This window comes from Caenorhabditis remanei, chromosome X (assembly GCF_010183535.1).
Source record: "Caenorhabditis remanei strain PX506 chromosome X, whole genome shotgun sequence".
NCBI classification, from domain to species: domain Eukaryota; kingdom Metazoa; phylum Nematoda; class Chromadorea; order Rhabditida; family Rhabditidae; genus Caenorhabditis; species Caenorhabditis remanei.
Window position 1 is genome coordinate 3,810,020 of NC_071333.1, and position 16,877 is coordinate 3,826,896.

A 16,877-nucleotide genomic window follows, 5' to 3' on the forward strand; every position below is an offset into this window, starting at 1 on the left:
GCACCAAAACTGAAGCGTCTGGAAACATCTCTTCGACGTGTTTGAAGAAAGATGAAAAATCGAAACGACGCTGCTGGAAACTCAAAAGTGAGACGATATTGAGACATCTATTCATGGGCACTTTTTCGAAAGGGTTGCTCTCCTAATCAGTTTTGTTGGTTGCTTCTCTATATTCTGATTTGATTGAAGTATTTTGGCTCTATTACAGTTTAGATGTTCTTAAAAAAAACAAAATATTGCTTGAAACACTTAGACGTCCTTTCAATTGTTTGAGCGTCCCAAAAACATTGAGAAGTTACAGAAAACGTTCGAAAGCCCGCTAAATTTTAAAAGTTTTTCTGGGAGTTTCTGGAAGTTTCCAGAACGTTTGAACTATCGACAAAACTCGAAAATTTGAATACCCGCCGAAATTCAAAAGTTTTTTCTAGAAGCTTCTAAAAGGTTCTGGATTATTTGAATATCCGCCAAAATTCAAAAGTTTTTTTTAGAAGTTTCTAGAAGGTTCTGGATTATTTGAATTCCCGCCAAAATTCAAAAGTTTTTTCTAGAAGTTTCTAGAAGGTTCTGGATTATTTGAATATCCGCCAAAATTCAAAAGTTTTTTTAGATGTTTCTAGAAGGTTCTGGATTATTTGAATATCCGCCAAAATTCAAAAGTTTTTTTTTAGATGTTTCTAGAAGGTTCTGGATTATTTGAATTCCCGCCGAAATTCAAAAGTTTTTCTAGAAGCTTCTAGAAAGTGGTGGGATATTTGAATACCCGCCAAAATTCAAAAGTTTTTTCTAGAAGTTTCTAGAAAGTGCTGGGATATTTGAATTCCTGCCGAAATTCAAAAGTTTTTACTAGAAGTTTCTAGAAGGTTCTGGATTATTTGAATATCCGCCAAAATTCAAAAGTTTTTTTTAGATGTTTCTAGAAGGTTCTGGATTATTTGAATTCCCGCCGAAATTCAAAAGTTTTTCTAGAAGCTTCTAGAAAGTGGTGGGATATTTGAATTCCCGCCAAAATTCAAAAGTTTTTTCTAGAAGTTTCTAGAAGTTTCTAAAAGGTTCTGGATTATTTGAATACCCGCCAAAATTCAAAAGTTTTTTTTAGAAGTTTCTAGAAGGTTCTGGAATATTTGAATTCCCGCCGAAACTTTATAGTTTTTTCTAGAAGTTTCTAGAAGGTTCTGGAATATCTGCATTCTAGAATTGGAAATATTTCTGGAAGTTTCCGGAAGTTTCTATAAATTTCAGAAAAAATCTTGAAACTTCCGAACCTTCTGGAATCTTTTGGAAGGCTCTGGAAAAGTCTGGAAATTTCTGGACGGTTCTTTCAATTTCTAAAACTTTCTAGAACTTTCCAGATGTATCTGGAAGTTTTTAGAAGTTTCTAGAAGTTTCTGGAACATTCTGAAAACTTTTGGGAATTTCTGGAAGTTGCGGCCAAACTGGCTCAAATTTTGCGGAGTATTGTCTTAAGTTGCCAAGGGTGTCACGGCCTAAGTATTGGCCCCGTATTTTCAATTTGAACCTCCTTTCCCGATTTTTGCGTTACGGTAGCTACAGTACCCCTTCAGGGGTGTGGCAGTGGAAAATCTGCAAAGTGTCTCGAGGAAAAGTACGGGACTACAGTTAATAAATTTACCAACGTACTCGATCAGTGGGAATCTGAACCTTCCAAGGTATTCAGATTCGACTCTTAATGTTCAAAACTCTGTAACTACCGTAATCCTTTAGTAACCGGCCCAACTTTTTTTGGGTGTCATGCTGAGGGGTCAAGGTTGTTACCATCTCAGTCTGGTCTCCCCTCGTTCTGTTTGGAACCGTTTTTCATTTTTTGGGTTACGGTAGCTACAGTAATCCTACAGTAATCTGACACCCGGGGTCCAAAAAATTGAAGCGCTCGGAGGTTCATGGTTATACCCTCAAACATTTTTTGAAACGGTTCAAAGAGAAAAAAGTTATTCAGGAAGAAGCGTCGGACGGACACACACACAAAACTATTCCATTAGTAGGAAGAAGATGAAATGATCAGCTACGCACTCTGTTTGCATAAAAAAGAGAGAGGAGAGAACCGAGACGGTGCAATGAAACCGGCCGCCCCTCATGTTTCATTCACCCTTCAGTTTTCCTCCAAACGCGTAACGGAATCGCGTTCCCCCTTCCTCCTATTTTTTTTAAATTCTAATTATCAATTATTTTTCGGTTGTTTGGTGAATTGATAAGGTGAGGTTTATAATAATTATTTATCAAAGCTAAAAGCTTTCCTCTATTTCCAATTAACAATTCTGATCGTGGAAGCGTGAAAAGACCCAGAAGAGGCCCTTTTCCCTTTTCTGTTCCCCTCGTTTTTCTCTTGTCATCGGCGTCTCGTGCTAAACAACTATGTCTCTTACCTTTTCGAAAATATGTTTTCCTTTCGCGTGTTGTCATACCTCAAATTTCGATTTATCTTCGATAAATTTAGAATTTTCAGCTGAAGAATGGACTCTTCCTCCTCCAACACTGTTGCCAACAACAACAATGTCTGGCTTTTCAACCCAAATCTCATCGGGTACGGACGTATTGTGCTCGCGATTATGGCGATGTACTACATGTCATCGTCGCCATGCTGCGCAATGATTTGGTAAGTGTTTTAAAGGATTTTAGACAAAGTTTCTCGTATTTTCTCAATTTCTTTCAAATGTATTAAAGTTTCCAGTTATGCATTGAGCGCCGGACTAGACGCCTTCAATGGGTGGGCAGCTCGCAAATACAATCATACTCATTATCAACCAAAATTCATCATTTCCGGTCGCCGAATTCTTGGCTTCCCCTCTGATCCTATTTTTTCTTTTTTCTTCTCTTTTCTTCTCACACTTTCTCAATTTCTTTCAAATGTATTAAAGTTTCCAGTTATGCATTGAGCGACGCCTTCGATGGGTGGGCAGCTCGCTTCGGAGCGATGCTCGATCAGCTCACCGATCGTTGCGGGACCCTCGCCCTCGTTATGGCTCTCTGCAAGTTCTTTCCGGATCACTTGTTCCTCCTTCAGGTATTTCTCGAAATTGATTGAAATTTAAAAAATCATAAAATTTCGACTTTCAGCTCTCGGCAGTCATCGACATCGCGTCCCACTGGCTCCACCTCCACGCCACTGACCTCTCCGGTGCAAGTAGTTTTTTGTTCTTTTTTTTACTCATTTATCTTATTTTAATTCTAAAACCTTTTGTTACACCACTTTCATTTTTGTAGTCTTGTTTGTATTCTTTATATGTTATCTTTATTAAGACTGTTTTCAATAAACGTAGAATCCTCAAACGTACTCTGTAATGCCATGCATATGAAAGACTGTCGCATAGACCCTACCAGGACTCTAGGCACAGCAACCTGGAAGAATCGGTATTTTTCTTGCTTTCTGATTTAAAATAAACTAAAACCAATTCGATGCAAAATATGTATACCATATTCAGAACTGTAAAAAACAATGGTATCAGCAAAAGATAACTTATAGTTAAGAAAGTAACTCATGTCAACCTCTTCTTGAATTTTTATGCAACTTTTCATGTGATAAACCACTCTGGTTCTTTACTTTGGTTTGGCCAGGGCATCTTTCTCGAGCTTAGACGGAGAAAGCGTAATATTCTAACATTAGAAAAAAGAAAACAATCAGATTTATGAGAAGAAAAAAACTTTTTTGAAGAACTTTGTTGAAAATTGATTATATGCGAGGTATGATAGCTCATTGGATTCAGAAATAAAAGTAGAATTCGGATTTTGACAAAACTTGTGTGAAAATAAAGAATAAAGCTTTATTAGGCAAAAAAGTGACGTGGCCGAGTGAAAACTGTTATTTAGGCCACCTCATGAGAAAGAGAGGAAAGGGTGAGAGAGAGTGTGGTTAGAAAAGAGCTTCCAACACCTCCTGGCTTTCGACTTGAAATGGCTGAAGAAATTCATAAAGACGACATAAATTATGTTAAAATGAATAAAATATCGGGCAAACATTTCACATTTATTTTTGGGAATAGCACGTACATTTGTAACTTATTAGTTAAAGGAACATTTCAATTCGAATTGATTGGACAAAAGTGAAAAGGTTACTGTTCATGATGTGATGGGCAGCTTACTTGTCTTCGTCAGCAGCTGCTTGATCTACCGGCTCAGTTTGGATTGTATTCTGTAAAATATTAATTCACTAATTTGAAATCCCTCAAGTAAACTTACATAGTCTACGACACGACCGAGGGAAGCATCAGTTCTTCGCAATGCTTCTGTCATGACATTGCACGCATCGACAATGGACTTCCAGGATTCGGGAAACACAAGGGCTCCGGCTGGCAACAATTGATGATCCAGAACTGCTGCGACTTGTGTGTTCAAACGGATCCAATCCTTTTGTTCCTCCTCTGTGCGGTTGTTGGTGGTGGAGTTGGGACGTTCCGGATGATACTGGCTGGTGACAGCAATTGGAGCAACTCCAAACTCTCCAGTTGTTCTGACAGCCTCCAAGTGCTTGTCAGCTTTGGCTTTGTTGGTGAACGTCCAATCACAGCATTCACAAGTGACTGTTCCACGAATCTTATGTTTCCTGACCATGTGAATGGCAATTTTCTTGCATTTGATTCTCTTGTCGCATAAGAAGCAGTGGTGAATTGGTGGATGAGCTGCTTGACGGTGTTGATCACGATCAACTGAGTTGTCAAAGACTTGGCGACATGATCCACATGGCAGTTGGCCTAAAAATAATCAACAGATACGAAAGGGATTAGTTATGTGAACTCACTTCTCGCAGCAGCAATAAGTCCACTGAGATCCATTTTGAAAGATAAAACCCCCCCGAGACAGTTATTTCACTACCTGAAAACACGAAATGAATAAAATATTTTCAGAACTTTGAATTGAGATGAAAAGTAGAAAACGTTGATGTGATGTCTGATGTATAACTCACATCAATAATTATTTTCAAGCATAATTAGAAAACTCCGAATCAAGAAAACTATAATTTTTGCTCATCAAAAAAGGTTTGGAATTATGATCTTGGAATTTCCGTTGAAATCTTCTAGAATTTTTTACATTTTCTTGGATTTTGACCAAGATTTAGCAAATTTAAAAAAAAATTAAGTAAAAATTAGCAAAAATCTGTTGAGAGCTGTTTTATTCCTCTCACTATAAAAAAGGCGTAAAAATGTAGAAAACAAGCAACAAAAAAGAAGGGAAAAGTGGTTAGAGTGTATGAGTGGACACAAAAAGACTGTCCATGAACCAACACTTCCTATGAGTCACAGTTGTCTTCCGGAAAGATCTGTTGTCTTTGTGGTCATTGGTAATTCGAAAAAAGAGATCGAAATACATTTTTGTGAAATGTTTATCAAAGAGACGTTTCGGTCAAAAAAAGAAAACGTTTTCGGATTGGACCGACCATGAGAGTGTCGTATGAGTCATTGAGGAGTTCCGGGAAATTCTGTGGTTCTTGAGACAATTGTTGTTACTAAATTATTGGGTGAAGAGGCGGTTTTAAAGTATTGTAAAAAATGAAAGACGAGATTGAAGCTTGGAACTGCATAAATAAAAATAATGAATGAAAGAGAAAAATGATTTGTTATTGGTGATTGGTTGGTCCAATATACTATGAACGTTTGATGAATCACTAGAGGTTCCGGAAAGTTATTTTATTTTTGATAGGATTGTTGTTAGAGAATAGATAGAATGTGGGGATGAAGGAAGATGTATTGAAAATTAGATTGAAGGTGGACTGCATTCACATTTTTTATCGTAGATATTTCTGAAAATTCAAAAAGAATTTCCCTTAATTCCCCGTCTCCTCGCTGTTTCCAACTAATTTTTGTGTTTTTATTGACTAACTCGACTCTGTCATTATAGTCAGTTAATTATGTACATGGAGTGTGTAGATCACAACTGGAGTTTCATTTTTGTAGTTGGCAACTTTTTTGTACGGACCCATCTTAAGAAGTTATCATTCGTCGAAGAAATTTCTCGCAATTGTTTTCCTTTTTTAGTTCTGAAAGGAGAAATTTTTGAGCTGTTAACATTGACTGCTTGTATCTTCTCAGGATGTACTTGTACAAACAGGTTGTCAACTACAAAAATGAAGCTCTAGTTGTGATCTACACACTCCATAAGCAATCAGTACTCTGAGACTATCAGGTAGGCCGCGTCACAGTCACAAAGTTGACCATTATCCACTAAAAACTGCATACATACCGTAATCCTGATTTTCAAGCGATACGCTCTGGCTTAACGAAGCTGACGACTTCAGAAGCCGATGGTTTTCTGAATCCAGACATCAGTGATCTTTTGAATCCTCTTCCCAGAAATCGGATTCTGATTCATCGTCGTTCTTCTCACAGAATTGTCTTATCCCTCCCCGAGCAATGTTTTCGAATTTTTTTAAATTTAAAAAAAATTGAAATTTTTAAAAAATCTTTATTTGAATTTATTCGTTCCGAGGGCTCAGGATTTGATTCCACCGCGGTTTGGCAATCTAGGTTTGACCCACACTGATCCCAAAACTTTTTTGTTTTTCATTTTTGACTTTTTATACAAATCAAATTGAAAAACGCTCTAAAAATGATGAGTTTTTTTGTGAACAAAAGCCTTTCACGGTGTTTCATATATCATTCAACACTTAGCATGTTGTGTGGTTATTGTAATTAAAAAATATGTACTCTCTCAAATTGGAAAAACTGAATTATAGCCAGTAGACTCTATTGCAAATATGTTTGGGTTTCATTGAAAATGGAAAAGTATCTTGTCTCCGAAAATTTTCTTTTATTGTAGAACCAATGTAATGAAATATATTATGATTTTCAAATGTTACATAAATCACCGCAATTTTTTTACTATTTCCTATTTCAAAATACACTTTTTTAAAATTATAATTTTCGATAACAACTTTTTTCACATCACCGCAATTTGTTTTCTACTCGCTGTTCCTAATTCATTCTTACTTTTTCTGCCTTTCTCCATCCGTATATCCTCCACATTATACTTCTTTTTCTCTGTCTGCCATTCAAACATCAAACGCATTGCCGCTTTCCGAGGTCAAACAAAAAGTACATCGGACGCAATTTGTGACCTTTGTCTGCACTTTTCCAAAATGGTCAATGATTACCACTCATTCAAAAAAACGACTCATGGAATAAAGAGAAAAAGAGAATGAGACATATTCTAGGTCAGACGGCATAGAGTGCATAAGTGAATAAGAAATTGCAAGAATACATACATGTTCAACTTTATTCAAAAATTGGTAGAGGATTTTTTCGGTTTGTGGCCCTGAAGAGGACCGTTGGGATCGGATGGGGGAAGGGAGACACTTCTCTATCAAATTCTTTTTCGTCAAAAGCAAACACCGAATCGAACAAAACGTTTCGTATCATTTTGACTCGATGCGGTTGTTCCCTGGTGATTCGAATGGCGTGTTACGTGATTTGAGACATTTCTCTTTCAAAATCAATTGTTGGAGGTGCAATGATGCTCTGCAATTTGAAAAATAAAAATCTGACTCTTTTTCGTACAATTTATTGATGACGGTTGTTTTTCACAAGCTGAACTGTTCGTAAATGTATTTTTTATAAAAATTTAAACACAACAATTGAGTTTTTAATTTTACATTCATAGCGGGACCCACTTAACGCGTCTCAAAATTGCGATACCACTTGTCAAACTCACATTTTTATATCCTCCATCCACTAACATCAACAATTCCAATTCGGAATCAATAAGAATTCAATAAAAATAGTTATAACAGGGGGGACGGCTATACTGGTAAGGCATCGAGTAGTGACGAGTGGAGTGTTGAGGTGGGTCTCCCTTTTATTCCGAAAAAAGGGCGGGTCTAAGCGAATGTTCACTTTTTCCTCTCCTTCCTTATACCTTTTTTGCACCGCCCATTTTTGTGAAAAACTGATAATGAAGGTCATTCAGTGAAAAACTATAGACATAAATTGGTATTGACAGATAAAAACAATGAACTGAACATACAATGTAATGGAAAAAAATTCTGAACAAATTTTTTTTACTTTCGTCTTAGAGCACTGTTAACCGTCATACATGTTTCATGTGAGAACAGAAGTAGAAAAGAAGTAAAACTGCATATGAAATAAATTATTGAGAAATTAGAGTAATAAACATATGTTTAACTTTATTCATGGATTCTTTTTTGGATTTTTGGTTTGTGGCCCTAAAGAGGACCGTTGGGTTCGGTGAGGGATATGTTTCTTTCCGGTTTTCTTCTTGTCGATTTGCGTTCGGTTAGTTTAGTACGAGCCATGGTTGAAGAAGCACGCCAGAGACTTTTGACATGATTCAAGTGAGAATATATAAATATTCAATGAGCAAAGTCATTGCCAATAGTGGTGGTAAGCAGAAGACAATCACATCGGCTACTAATTTCAACCAGTGTTTCACTCTGAAATTCAAAATCAAAAATTTACAAACGATTTAATTTTGATTCTTACTTGCTTGTATCATATCTTGTTCCTAAAAAGATCCGTGGTAATGTCAGACTCAAAAACCAATACTTGTCAAGGACGAATGAGTGAGGTGACGATTCCAATGAGATTCGACACGCAAGGGCATTTCTCGGTATAGAGACAACTACATCTTCACAATTAAATAAAGCAGCAATCTAGGATTTCAGAATAATATGGAGACAAGACCAGTATTCCGGTAACTGGTCTAGATTGAGATAATGCTACCCAGTTCATTCAGCCCTTTATACCCTTTTCAAAATGGGAGGAGTCTACGATTCCTTCTTCTTTCCGTTTAGGTCCCGCCCTTTGAGTGGTCGCCTTTCTAGGATATGTGCGTTTTTGAATGCAACTGTTTTAAATTGGCTTTTATAATATTTGTGTACCACGGAAAACAAGGTTACCCAGCAGGCAAACACTCAAGGCAGACAAGTTCAAATATGATAAGAAGAAAGCTAGAAAAAAATAAAAAGGATCTCATTCTTAGAAAGAAATTGAGAAAAGTTCGCAGGGAGGAAGAATTAGAAGTTGCAGATGCCCCTTGAGTTGATAGCACCCATTGCAAAACTGAGACCCTTCTAAACTGTTTCATTTTTTGATGTGATTTTCCAACAAGTAAACCTAAAAATAATTTGATAATTATAAAAACTGAAAACATAAAATCACCTTTCAGTTTTCCTCCTTCTTCATTACTCTCTTTTTTTCAAAAGTTTTGTTTCACCACCTTCGCATAAAATTGACAATATTAGTGATGATCAAAGATTGTTTTTGAAAAGTGATAGACAAAGGTGACGAATTTTGATCGACGTACTTATTATTCCCACTTTGGAAAGCGGCAACGTCTTTGAAGTTTGAATGGTAGACAAAAAAAAAGACAGAAAGAGAGAAGTATTATTTAGAGGACATTCGGAGTAATAAAGACGTAAAAAAATGGGGAAAGAAATAGTGGCAGGGGCAAAAAAAAGTTGTGGTGATATATGTACAATGTGAAAATTATAATATATGCTTTATTGCATTGGTTCTACAATCAGAACCCACTGAATCAATATTGAATGTTATTTTTTGAGAAGAGACCAAATACCGTGAAAGAATTTTGTTTGCAGAAAAATGACCAATTTTCAAAGCTTTTTTCGATTTCATTCATTATCAAACAATTTAAATTTTTTTAGGAGTTGCAGATTAGAACTTTTGATTTACAGTGGACACAAAGTTATATAAAGTTACAGTACATCAAATTGTAGATCACCAAAATAATACTATTGTGCACTGTCATGTTTTCTGGCACCTCTTGAAGTTTATTACCCCTATGAGAGTTTATTGGTTAAAATTTAGTCTCTGAATAATTTCCTTTTTCTGAACTACTCCATTTCCGTGTGTTACCTTCTATTTCGATTTTCTTCTTTTATTATATCCCCGTTTGTTGAAGAGAATGACCAATGTGCACTTTTCGAATAAAAAAAGTATTATCCTGTGTCCCTCATTTTTTGTTTCAAAATAGAAATGTGTCAACAACCTCTTCTATAACATCATTGCACATGATCAAGATAACCTTTGACTACGGACGCAACCACTGGCCAAATCTGTTCTCGTTCGACCTTGAAACGCAAAATGTCGTCATTTGAAAAAGTGTCTCGTGGAAAAAAGAAAAAGACATATTGAAGGTTAGACGATATGGGGAAAAATAAGTGCATGAGAAGATTAACTGCCAGTGACTAGATGTGGGTTACTGTAGTCCTGATAAAAGTGATTCTAAAACATTGGGCATGTCTCCTTCATCATTTTTGTAGTTGACATCTTTTTTTAGTTCTAGAGGGAAAAAGACAGGAACGCTCAACTGCCAGTGACTAGAAGTGGGTTACTGTAGTCCCGATAAAAGTGATTCTAAAACATTGGACATGACAGTCAGGAGACACCGAAATACAAAGTCAAAGTTGGTCATTTTTCACTGAAAACATCCAAAGTTGATACCTTTTTGTCTGGTACTGTATAACACCAGACAGAAAAAAATTTGAGAGCCTCCCAACAATCAAACTGTTTGCAAATTTTTGCATACATCAGCTATTTTGTTCATAAACCAAAGTTGAACTTAGTGAACAGTATGTCCGGTTTCAACAGATAAAGGAACCCATTACTCAGTGAAATCGACTAATTTCAATGCAAATTAGCGAAATTGTGGAGATTTTCATTTTGACAGTCTATAACTTTCAAGATAGTGTTTCTACAAAGAAATGGTCAACTACAAAAATGATGTGCTATTTTTGCTCTGTTCAGCTCATTAAAAATTGAATTTATTGGAGAATCAAATGACATAGAAATGCACTGTTGGTCATTTTCCACTGAAAACAGCCAGAGTTGATACCTTTTTGTCCGGTACTGTGTTTTTACCAAATATACTTGTAGCAAAAAGTAAAACGTTTGTTTTAAAATTTTGAGTTTACAGAGTATATGATAGTTTTTCAAATGAGAGATTTAATTGAGTATCTACTTCATGAGTTTGGTCGATTTTTGACTACATTCGGTAGAGGAACAGGACACTCTACCTTTGACGTTTCGCTGTGAGTTTATTTTTGAATCACTACGAAATAATTATTTTTCTACAGAACGCATCCAGTCAATGCAACGCCGCCAGTGATTATTCTATATTTTAATCAAAGCGAGTACTATCCGTCATCTGTGCAATCGAAGCAACCTTTTCTTCCAAACTCAGGTATCAGAAAATCAACAACATGCACATTGGAAAAATATAAAAAATTGGAAAAAAAGATTCAATGAAAAGTGGACTATTGAACAACCAGAAAAAAAAAGTTTGCATCAGAAATCGGGTTAACTGCTGTGAATGTAGCAAATTGGTTTGCGAAAAGAAGGGTAAGGTTAAGAAGGAAAATGACACTTAATTAAAATGGAGTTATGTGATTTGTTTGTGCGGAAATTTATGTAATTTAAAATTTTGTTTTGTTAATAAATACATCATTATTATTGTTTTCGTGTTTTTCTTCACATATATTTTCAAAGTCGCCAGAGTTTTTAAACTCACTTCCGTGTGTCACTGTGTTGCACCGCGTATTTCTCGTTTTCGAAATCAGAGTTTTCGGGATTTTTGGGTTTGACAATTTTAGTAATTTTAGCTCTATTTATTTATAATTGTTATTATTCAATATATTAACTGTATTTATTTTAACTGTAAACCCGAAAAACATGTTTTTCAATTTATGCTATTCAGAAAATACTCCAGACATCTGATGTTTTGTGACGCAATCCATTCTCATGAGTTTATAATTTAATGTCATCTTCTGAAATATTGCGCTTCGTTAAAGATTGAATCATTCTCATCATTCACGACAAACAAACTCCTATTTCCAATCTAAATCCCTGGGGGTTTGCAAAGTGCAAGTCAGAAGGGTAGAGATAGGACTCCTTATAGAGACGCCAAACATCCGGTTGCTAGGCTACCCTCTCATATAAAAGCGAGAAGCTCTCATCGAAAGCTTCATTCGTATGCAAATGGCGTCCAACTTCTCTTATGAGTGGAATTATTTTGCGGGTTCAGACCCAGCATTAATAGGTGCTACCTTGACTTCATGTTTTGTACTATTCATGGTGATTTTCACCGTTCATAAGATTATGTTAAATGAGTCTACTTGCAATGATGCGGTGGGTTTTCTTTCTTTAAGATCTATTTTTTCAAACGATTTTTTATAGATACCTGACATCATCCAATACATGGATAAACTTCACCAATACCACGATATGGTCATTTTATTTGTAACGTTGATAATCAGTGTGATGATCATTGCCGTCCCTCGTTTTGATGCCTTTCTTGTTTTATATGGAACTCTCATTCCAATCGCTTTCATTGCTAAACCAGTTGCAGAGATTTTTACAATCACGATGTCTCTTACTTCTGCATTTTTATATTCCAATCAACGCTCAAAGAACCCGAAATCGACTATCAACTGGTCAGCAGACATTATACGCTCACGTATGTCGTTCGTCACTAGATTCGCGTTTGTAAAAGAAGTTTTTCTTATACCTTTTGTAATCGACGTGTACATTGGTTCATCTGAATTTGAAGTCTTGGATGTCTACGGACTCTTCTTCTGTTATTCCGTAAGTCGATGTGAAAAAGTGATTTCAGCTTATTGTCTTTATTTTAGGTATTCTTTGTGTTCACTCAATTATTCTGTCTCACAAATTTGGTATGGCATTTTCGGTTCAGAGACAAATTGAAACTCGATTTTCTCGGTAAAATCCTTTATCGTCGACTGAACATTTTTCTGCTGGTCAAGCTGGTAAGCTAATCGCTTTTTCAATTCCTTCAAATCAAACTATTTTTTTAGGGCCAACTTATTATTTTTGGTTTTTTCGTCTTTGGCAGACAATTCAACCCCTTTGATGTAAGCTTTCAATAGTTTTTTTCAGCAAGAATTGAAGGTTTTTAGGTCTCTATGGTCTATGTGATGATTGAGAGCTTCTCGTTTTCATACGCAATCAAAATTATGGAAATTATCGAATGTATTCAGATGGAAAAACAACTGGCAAGGAAAAAAGGTTCGAAAATCAAATAATTTTTTTTGAATATTTGCAAAGCTCCGTATTAATAAAATTTAAAGTATAAGTGATTTTTGTCTGGATTCTGAGAAAAAAAGTTGTTTTTTCTTTACTAGTAACAATCAACTTTTTGCAAAAAAAAAATTGTCTATGATTCAGAATAAGAAACAACTGTCTTTCCCTTTTTCAATGCATTCTTTTTGTTAATTCTATTTCTGTCAATAAAGTACACAGGTAAAATAGACAACTCTTTAAAGTTATTAATTAATTATTATATTTGCCGGAGGGCAAGCCTCTTATACGACAATCCGGAATATATTAGCATACGCAGGTAGGGTATTGTCGATGGTTACGTCTTTATTAGAACATAGAACAATCACCTCTATAACGAAGCCTCAGTGGCTTTTATACATAGAAAAGGGGGGAGGAGTTTAAATATATGAAAACAATAAGTGATGTGGGGGAAAGAATGTCGGGGGATAAGAATGTGAGGATGAGGAAACAATATCAATCAGGAAGCAAAGGGGAAAGTGCAAAAGAGATCAAAAGATTATGATTCATCATCAAGCACCCGGAATCGGGTTGATAGGGGGATTTATTATAATAAATAGTTATGGCAGTATAGAACAAGAAATTTAATTAGATCCAATGATGTCTGATTATTAGTTTTGAGGAAATAAAAGTCAGAATTTGAAAAATGATGAAATCTCAAAGTGGGATTTTTTCAAAGCAATGTTTTTGAACGCGTTTTTTTAGTCTAACTGTAAAACAGTTTTTGAAATTTTGGCTTGGAATATTTTTTTTGACTTTTTGAAGATTTGAAAATCTTCTTTTTTCAATTTTTTGAGATTAAAAAATCAGTTTTGTAGATATGGGTTTTGAGTTTGTTCCTTTTTTAAATTTTTTTTTGAGTATTCTAAGAACTGTTTTCTGCACGTTAGTTTGAGTTGATACCTCTGATACGAACGGAGATCGAAGCGAGATAAGGTCAGAACTTGAAAACTTGAAAAATGATGAAATCTCAAAGTGGGAAGTTTGCATCTTTTCAACGCAATATAGTTAAGCGTGTTCTATTTAGTCTAACTGTGAAAATGTGTTGGTGAGAAATGTGAAAATTCGGGAGACGTAAAAGGATACCGGTGCATCAACAACTGTGACTCAAAATTTACTTGGAAGTGAAGAGACGACCAAGTCAAGAAGAAGCACGCGGTCCAACTCAGGATGGAAATTTGAATAGTGAAGGTAACTTCTATTAAAGCATTTATTCATTTCTCGACCATTAAATATAGTTTTGGAGAAGATCGGTAGCAAAAATATGAACTTCTAAAAAACTATCTGCATACTTCCATTTTCAGGCGAAGCAGACACGTCAGACACACCTTCTGGGACTCAGTTAACAATGATGACCCCCTTTGGCTGCGTCCTCTGCTTACACTCATTCTCACAAGTCAGAGACCTCACTGCTCACATCAACACCGCTCACCAAAACGCGTACCGCTGCAATTTCTGCTCGAAGGAGCTCCAGCAAACACAGCTGCTGGCACATCACTCCACGATGGCGCATATCAAAGGTTTGGAGACTGATAGAAATGTCTTCACTCTTAACGGTAGTTATCCCATTCTGCTGTAGCACAAGGTTAAAACTTTCCACAATCCTTCTTTTTTTCACAACACTATCCTTTCTGGTAAAGTCTCGAATCTCTCTTCACCCGCCGACTATCTCCTAACACTTGTTTAAACTAAGTTTCCTTCATGTTTCCATCTTTCCAAAAAAAACGTTTTTCGGTTATCGATAATATACATGATAATTAAGGTGGACATAATACGTGGTATCACTAATAAAGCTATAAAGAAGAAGGAGTTGGGCTTTGAGATTTCGATGGCGGAGGGAGACTAAGTTAAGGATTACGAGCCGGTCGGGGATAGGATGAATATGAAATGTTTCAACGTAGAAAGACTTCACAAGAACAGAGACGGATAGGGTTTTCTAGAGAGTCTGAAAGAATGCTAAAGACGGGAGGGGAATACACTGTGCAGCAGTACTCCAAGATAGTGAGGTCATAAGTTTTGAATAAGGAAATATAAAAATTGGGAGGGAGGGATTTAAAGGACTTTAAAAGTTGGTTACACCTAAGAACTGAAACATTGACAGTGCGGGAGATGTGAGTGCGGAACTTGAGTTTAGGGTCGGTGAGGATACGGATATCTCTAACATTGGGTGAGTCGGATAGGTATGAGGAAGGAGGAGTCAATGTGATTTGAATCGGAAATGTTCTGAGAACCATAGCAATGTGGTTATAGAAGGGGCTTGAGGAAGATGGTTAGAGTTGGCTCAGGATACTAAAATGTCACTGCCGTATTGTAGGAGTGAGTTGTAGGAGAATTTAGTGGTGTAATTGAGATAGCTAGCTACTCTATGGGTTTTATGAATAATGTGGGATAATTCTTCATTTCTTCCCGATAGTCGGAGCATTCATTTCAGGTGATATCTGCAATAAAAATATAAAAGTTTGAATCTTGATTTTGAGATCTCAAGATTTCTATCTGTTACATTCTAGACTCGCATGTATAAGTATTTAGGTATGATCTACCCCAAGTAAGAGCGCGCACCTTGGTCTGTATGCGCGTCTCTCTTTCACATTGTTTGTAGTTTGGTCAGAATTCCCTATATAAGGGACTGACATCCCTCATTCTAGTTCTTCCTTCTTTCCCTACCTATTAGTGACTACTATTCTGTAATCGTTTATCCCCCTAAATAAACTCTATCACTATTCTCTCCACTGTTCCTTGTACCACAACCCGGCTACAGTATGCCGGATCCCAAGGACACAACAACTGGCGATCAGGCAATGGCAATGGCGGATCTCAAAAGGCAGATATCTTCACTGCTCGAAGCGTTCAGTAAGATGGCTCAAGCTACTGGTAAGTCTACAGGATCTTCCTCAGTCTCCAACACAAGTAGCCAACTGGTGGAATCACTCTCAACCCGGATTCCGATGTTCGCATATGAACCAGAGGAGGACAAGACGTTTGACTCATGGTACGGTCGCTACGAGGACATCATCACTAAGGACGGATCATCGCTCACAGATGACGCCAAAGCACGGTTAGTTCTAGCTAAACTCAACGCTAAAGAGTATTCTCATTTTGCAAATCGTATTCTCCCAACACTCCCAAATGCACTCGGGTTCACCGATCTCATTCAAAAGCTCAAGGAGACGTTCAAGTCGACAAGCTCCATCTTCCATTGACAAGGATATCGAGAAGATTGTGAGAAGTTGTGATCAATGTGCCGCAGTGGCAAAGGATCCTGTCAAGAACACGCTCTGCTCCTGGCCGATCTCGACTGCTCCATGGCAACGCGTACACATAGACTACGCTGGTCCCATTGATGGCACATATTTTCTGGTTATAGTAGATGCCTATTCCAAATGGCCGGAGGTGATTCCAACCACATCAATCACTGCCACAGCTACTATCAACATTCTGCGCAAACTCTTTGCACAATTTGGAGATCCAGAAACTTTGGTTTCGGACAACGGAACTCAATTTACATCCACACAGTTCGCCGAATTCTGCATTCAACGAGGAATTCGTCACACCCGATCTCCACCATTCCACCCTCAGTCGAATGGTCAGGCAGAACGATTTGTGGATACCCTGAAAAGGGCCTTAGGCAAGCCAAATACTGCCTCGTGGATTCCAGGTACTATCCAAAGTCGCATCGGAAAGACACTCTACAAAGTCTTGGTCAACGACACTACCTGGATCCGCCACTCAAATCAGCTTCGCCGACGTGATGATCCAATTAAGGATGTTCCACTGGACGCGTTGGACCTCATGGATTTTATGCCAAGTCCAACTACACGCCCG

The 16,877-nt window shown here is 36.9% G+C and overlaps 3 protein-coding genes across 3 annotated transcripts; 2 read left to right on the top strand and 1 right to left on the bottom strand.

Moving 5' to 3' along the window:
- Positions 1-2,468: 2,468 nt before the first annotated feature.
- GCK72_022725 (uncharacterized protein) lies at positions 2,469-4,605 on the top strand (the record flags this gene model as incomplete). The annotated part of the gene is made up of 4 exons (XM_053735023.1): positions 2,469-2,611; positions 2,881-3,019; positions 3,073-3,139; positions 4,196-4,605. 4 exons carry the CDS (start codon positions 2,469-2,471, stop codon positions 4,603-4,605), a joined length of 759 nt encoding a protein of 252 aa, XP_053578589.1.
- GCK72_022726 (uncharacterized protein) lies at positions 4,091-4,784 on the bottom strand (the record flags this gene model as incomplete). Its single annotated transcript, XM_003096034.2, has 3 exons — positions 4,091-4,144; positions 4,192-4,703; positions 4,751-4,784. 3 exons carry the CDS (start codon positions 4,782-4,784, stop codon positions 4,091-4,093), a joined length of 600 nt encoding a protein of 199 aa, XP_003096082.2.
- Positions 4,785-12,050: 7,266 nt separating this feature from the next.
- Positions 12,051-14,634, top strand: GCK72_022727 (uncharacterized protein; the record flags this gene model as incomplete). The annotated part of the gene is made up of 6 exons (XM_053735024.1): positions 12,051-12,107; positions 12,156-12,563; positions 12,611-12,745; positions 12,794-12,850; positions 12,896-13,004; positions 14,360-14,634. The coding sequence occupies 6 exons, from the start codon at positions 12,051-12,053 to the stop codon at positions 14,632-14,634; spliced, it is 1,041 nt and encodes a 346-aa protein (XP_053578590.1).
- Positions 14,635-16,877: the final 2,243 nt, after the last annotated feature.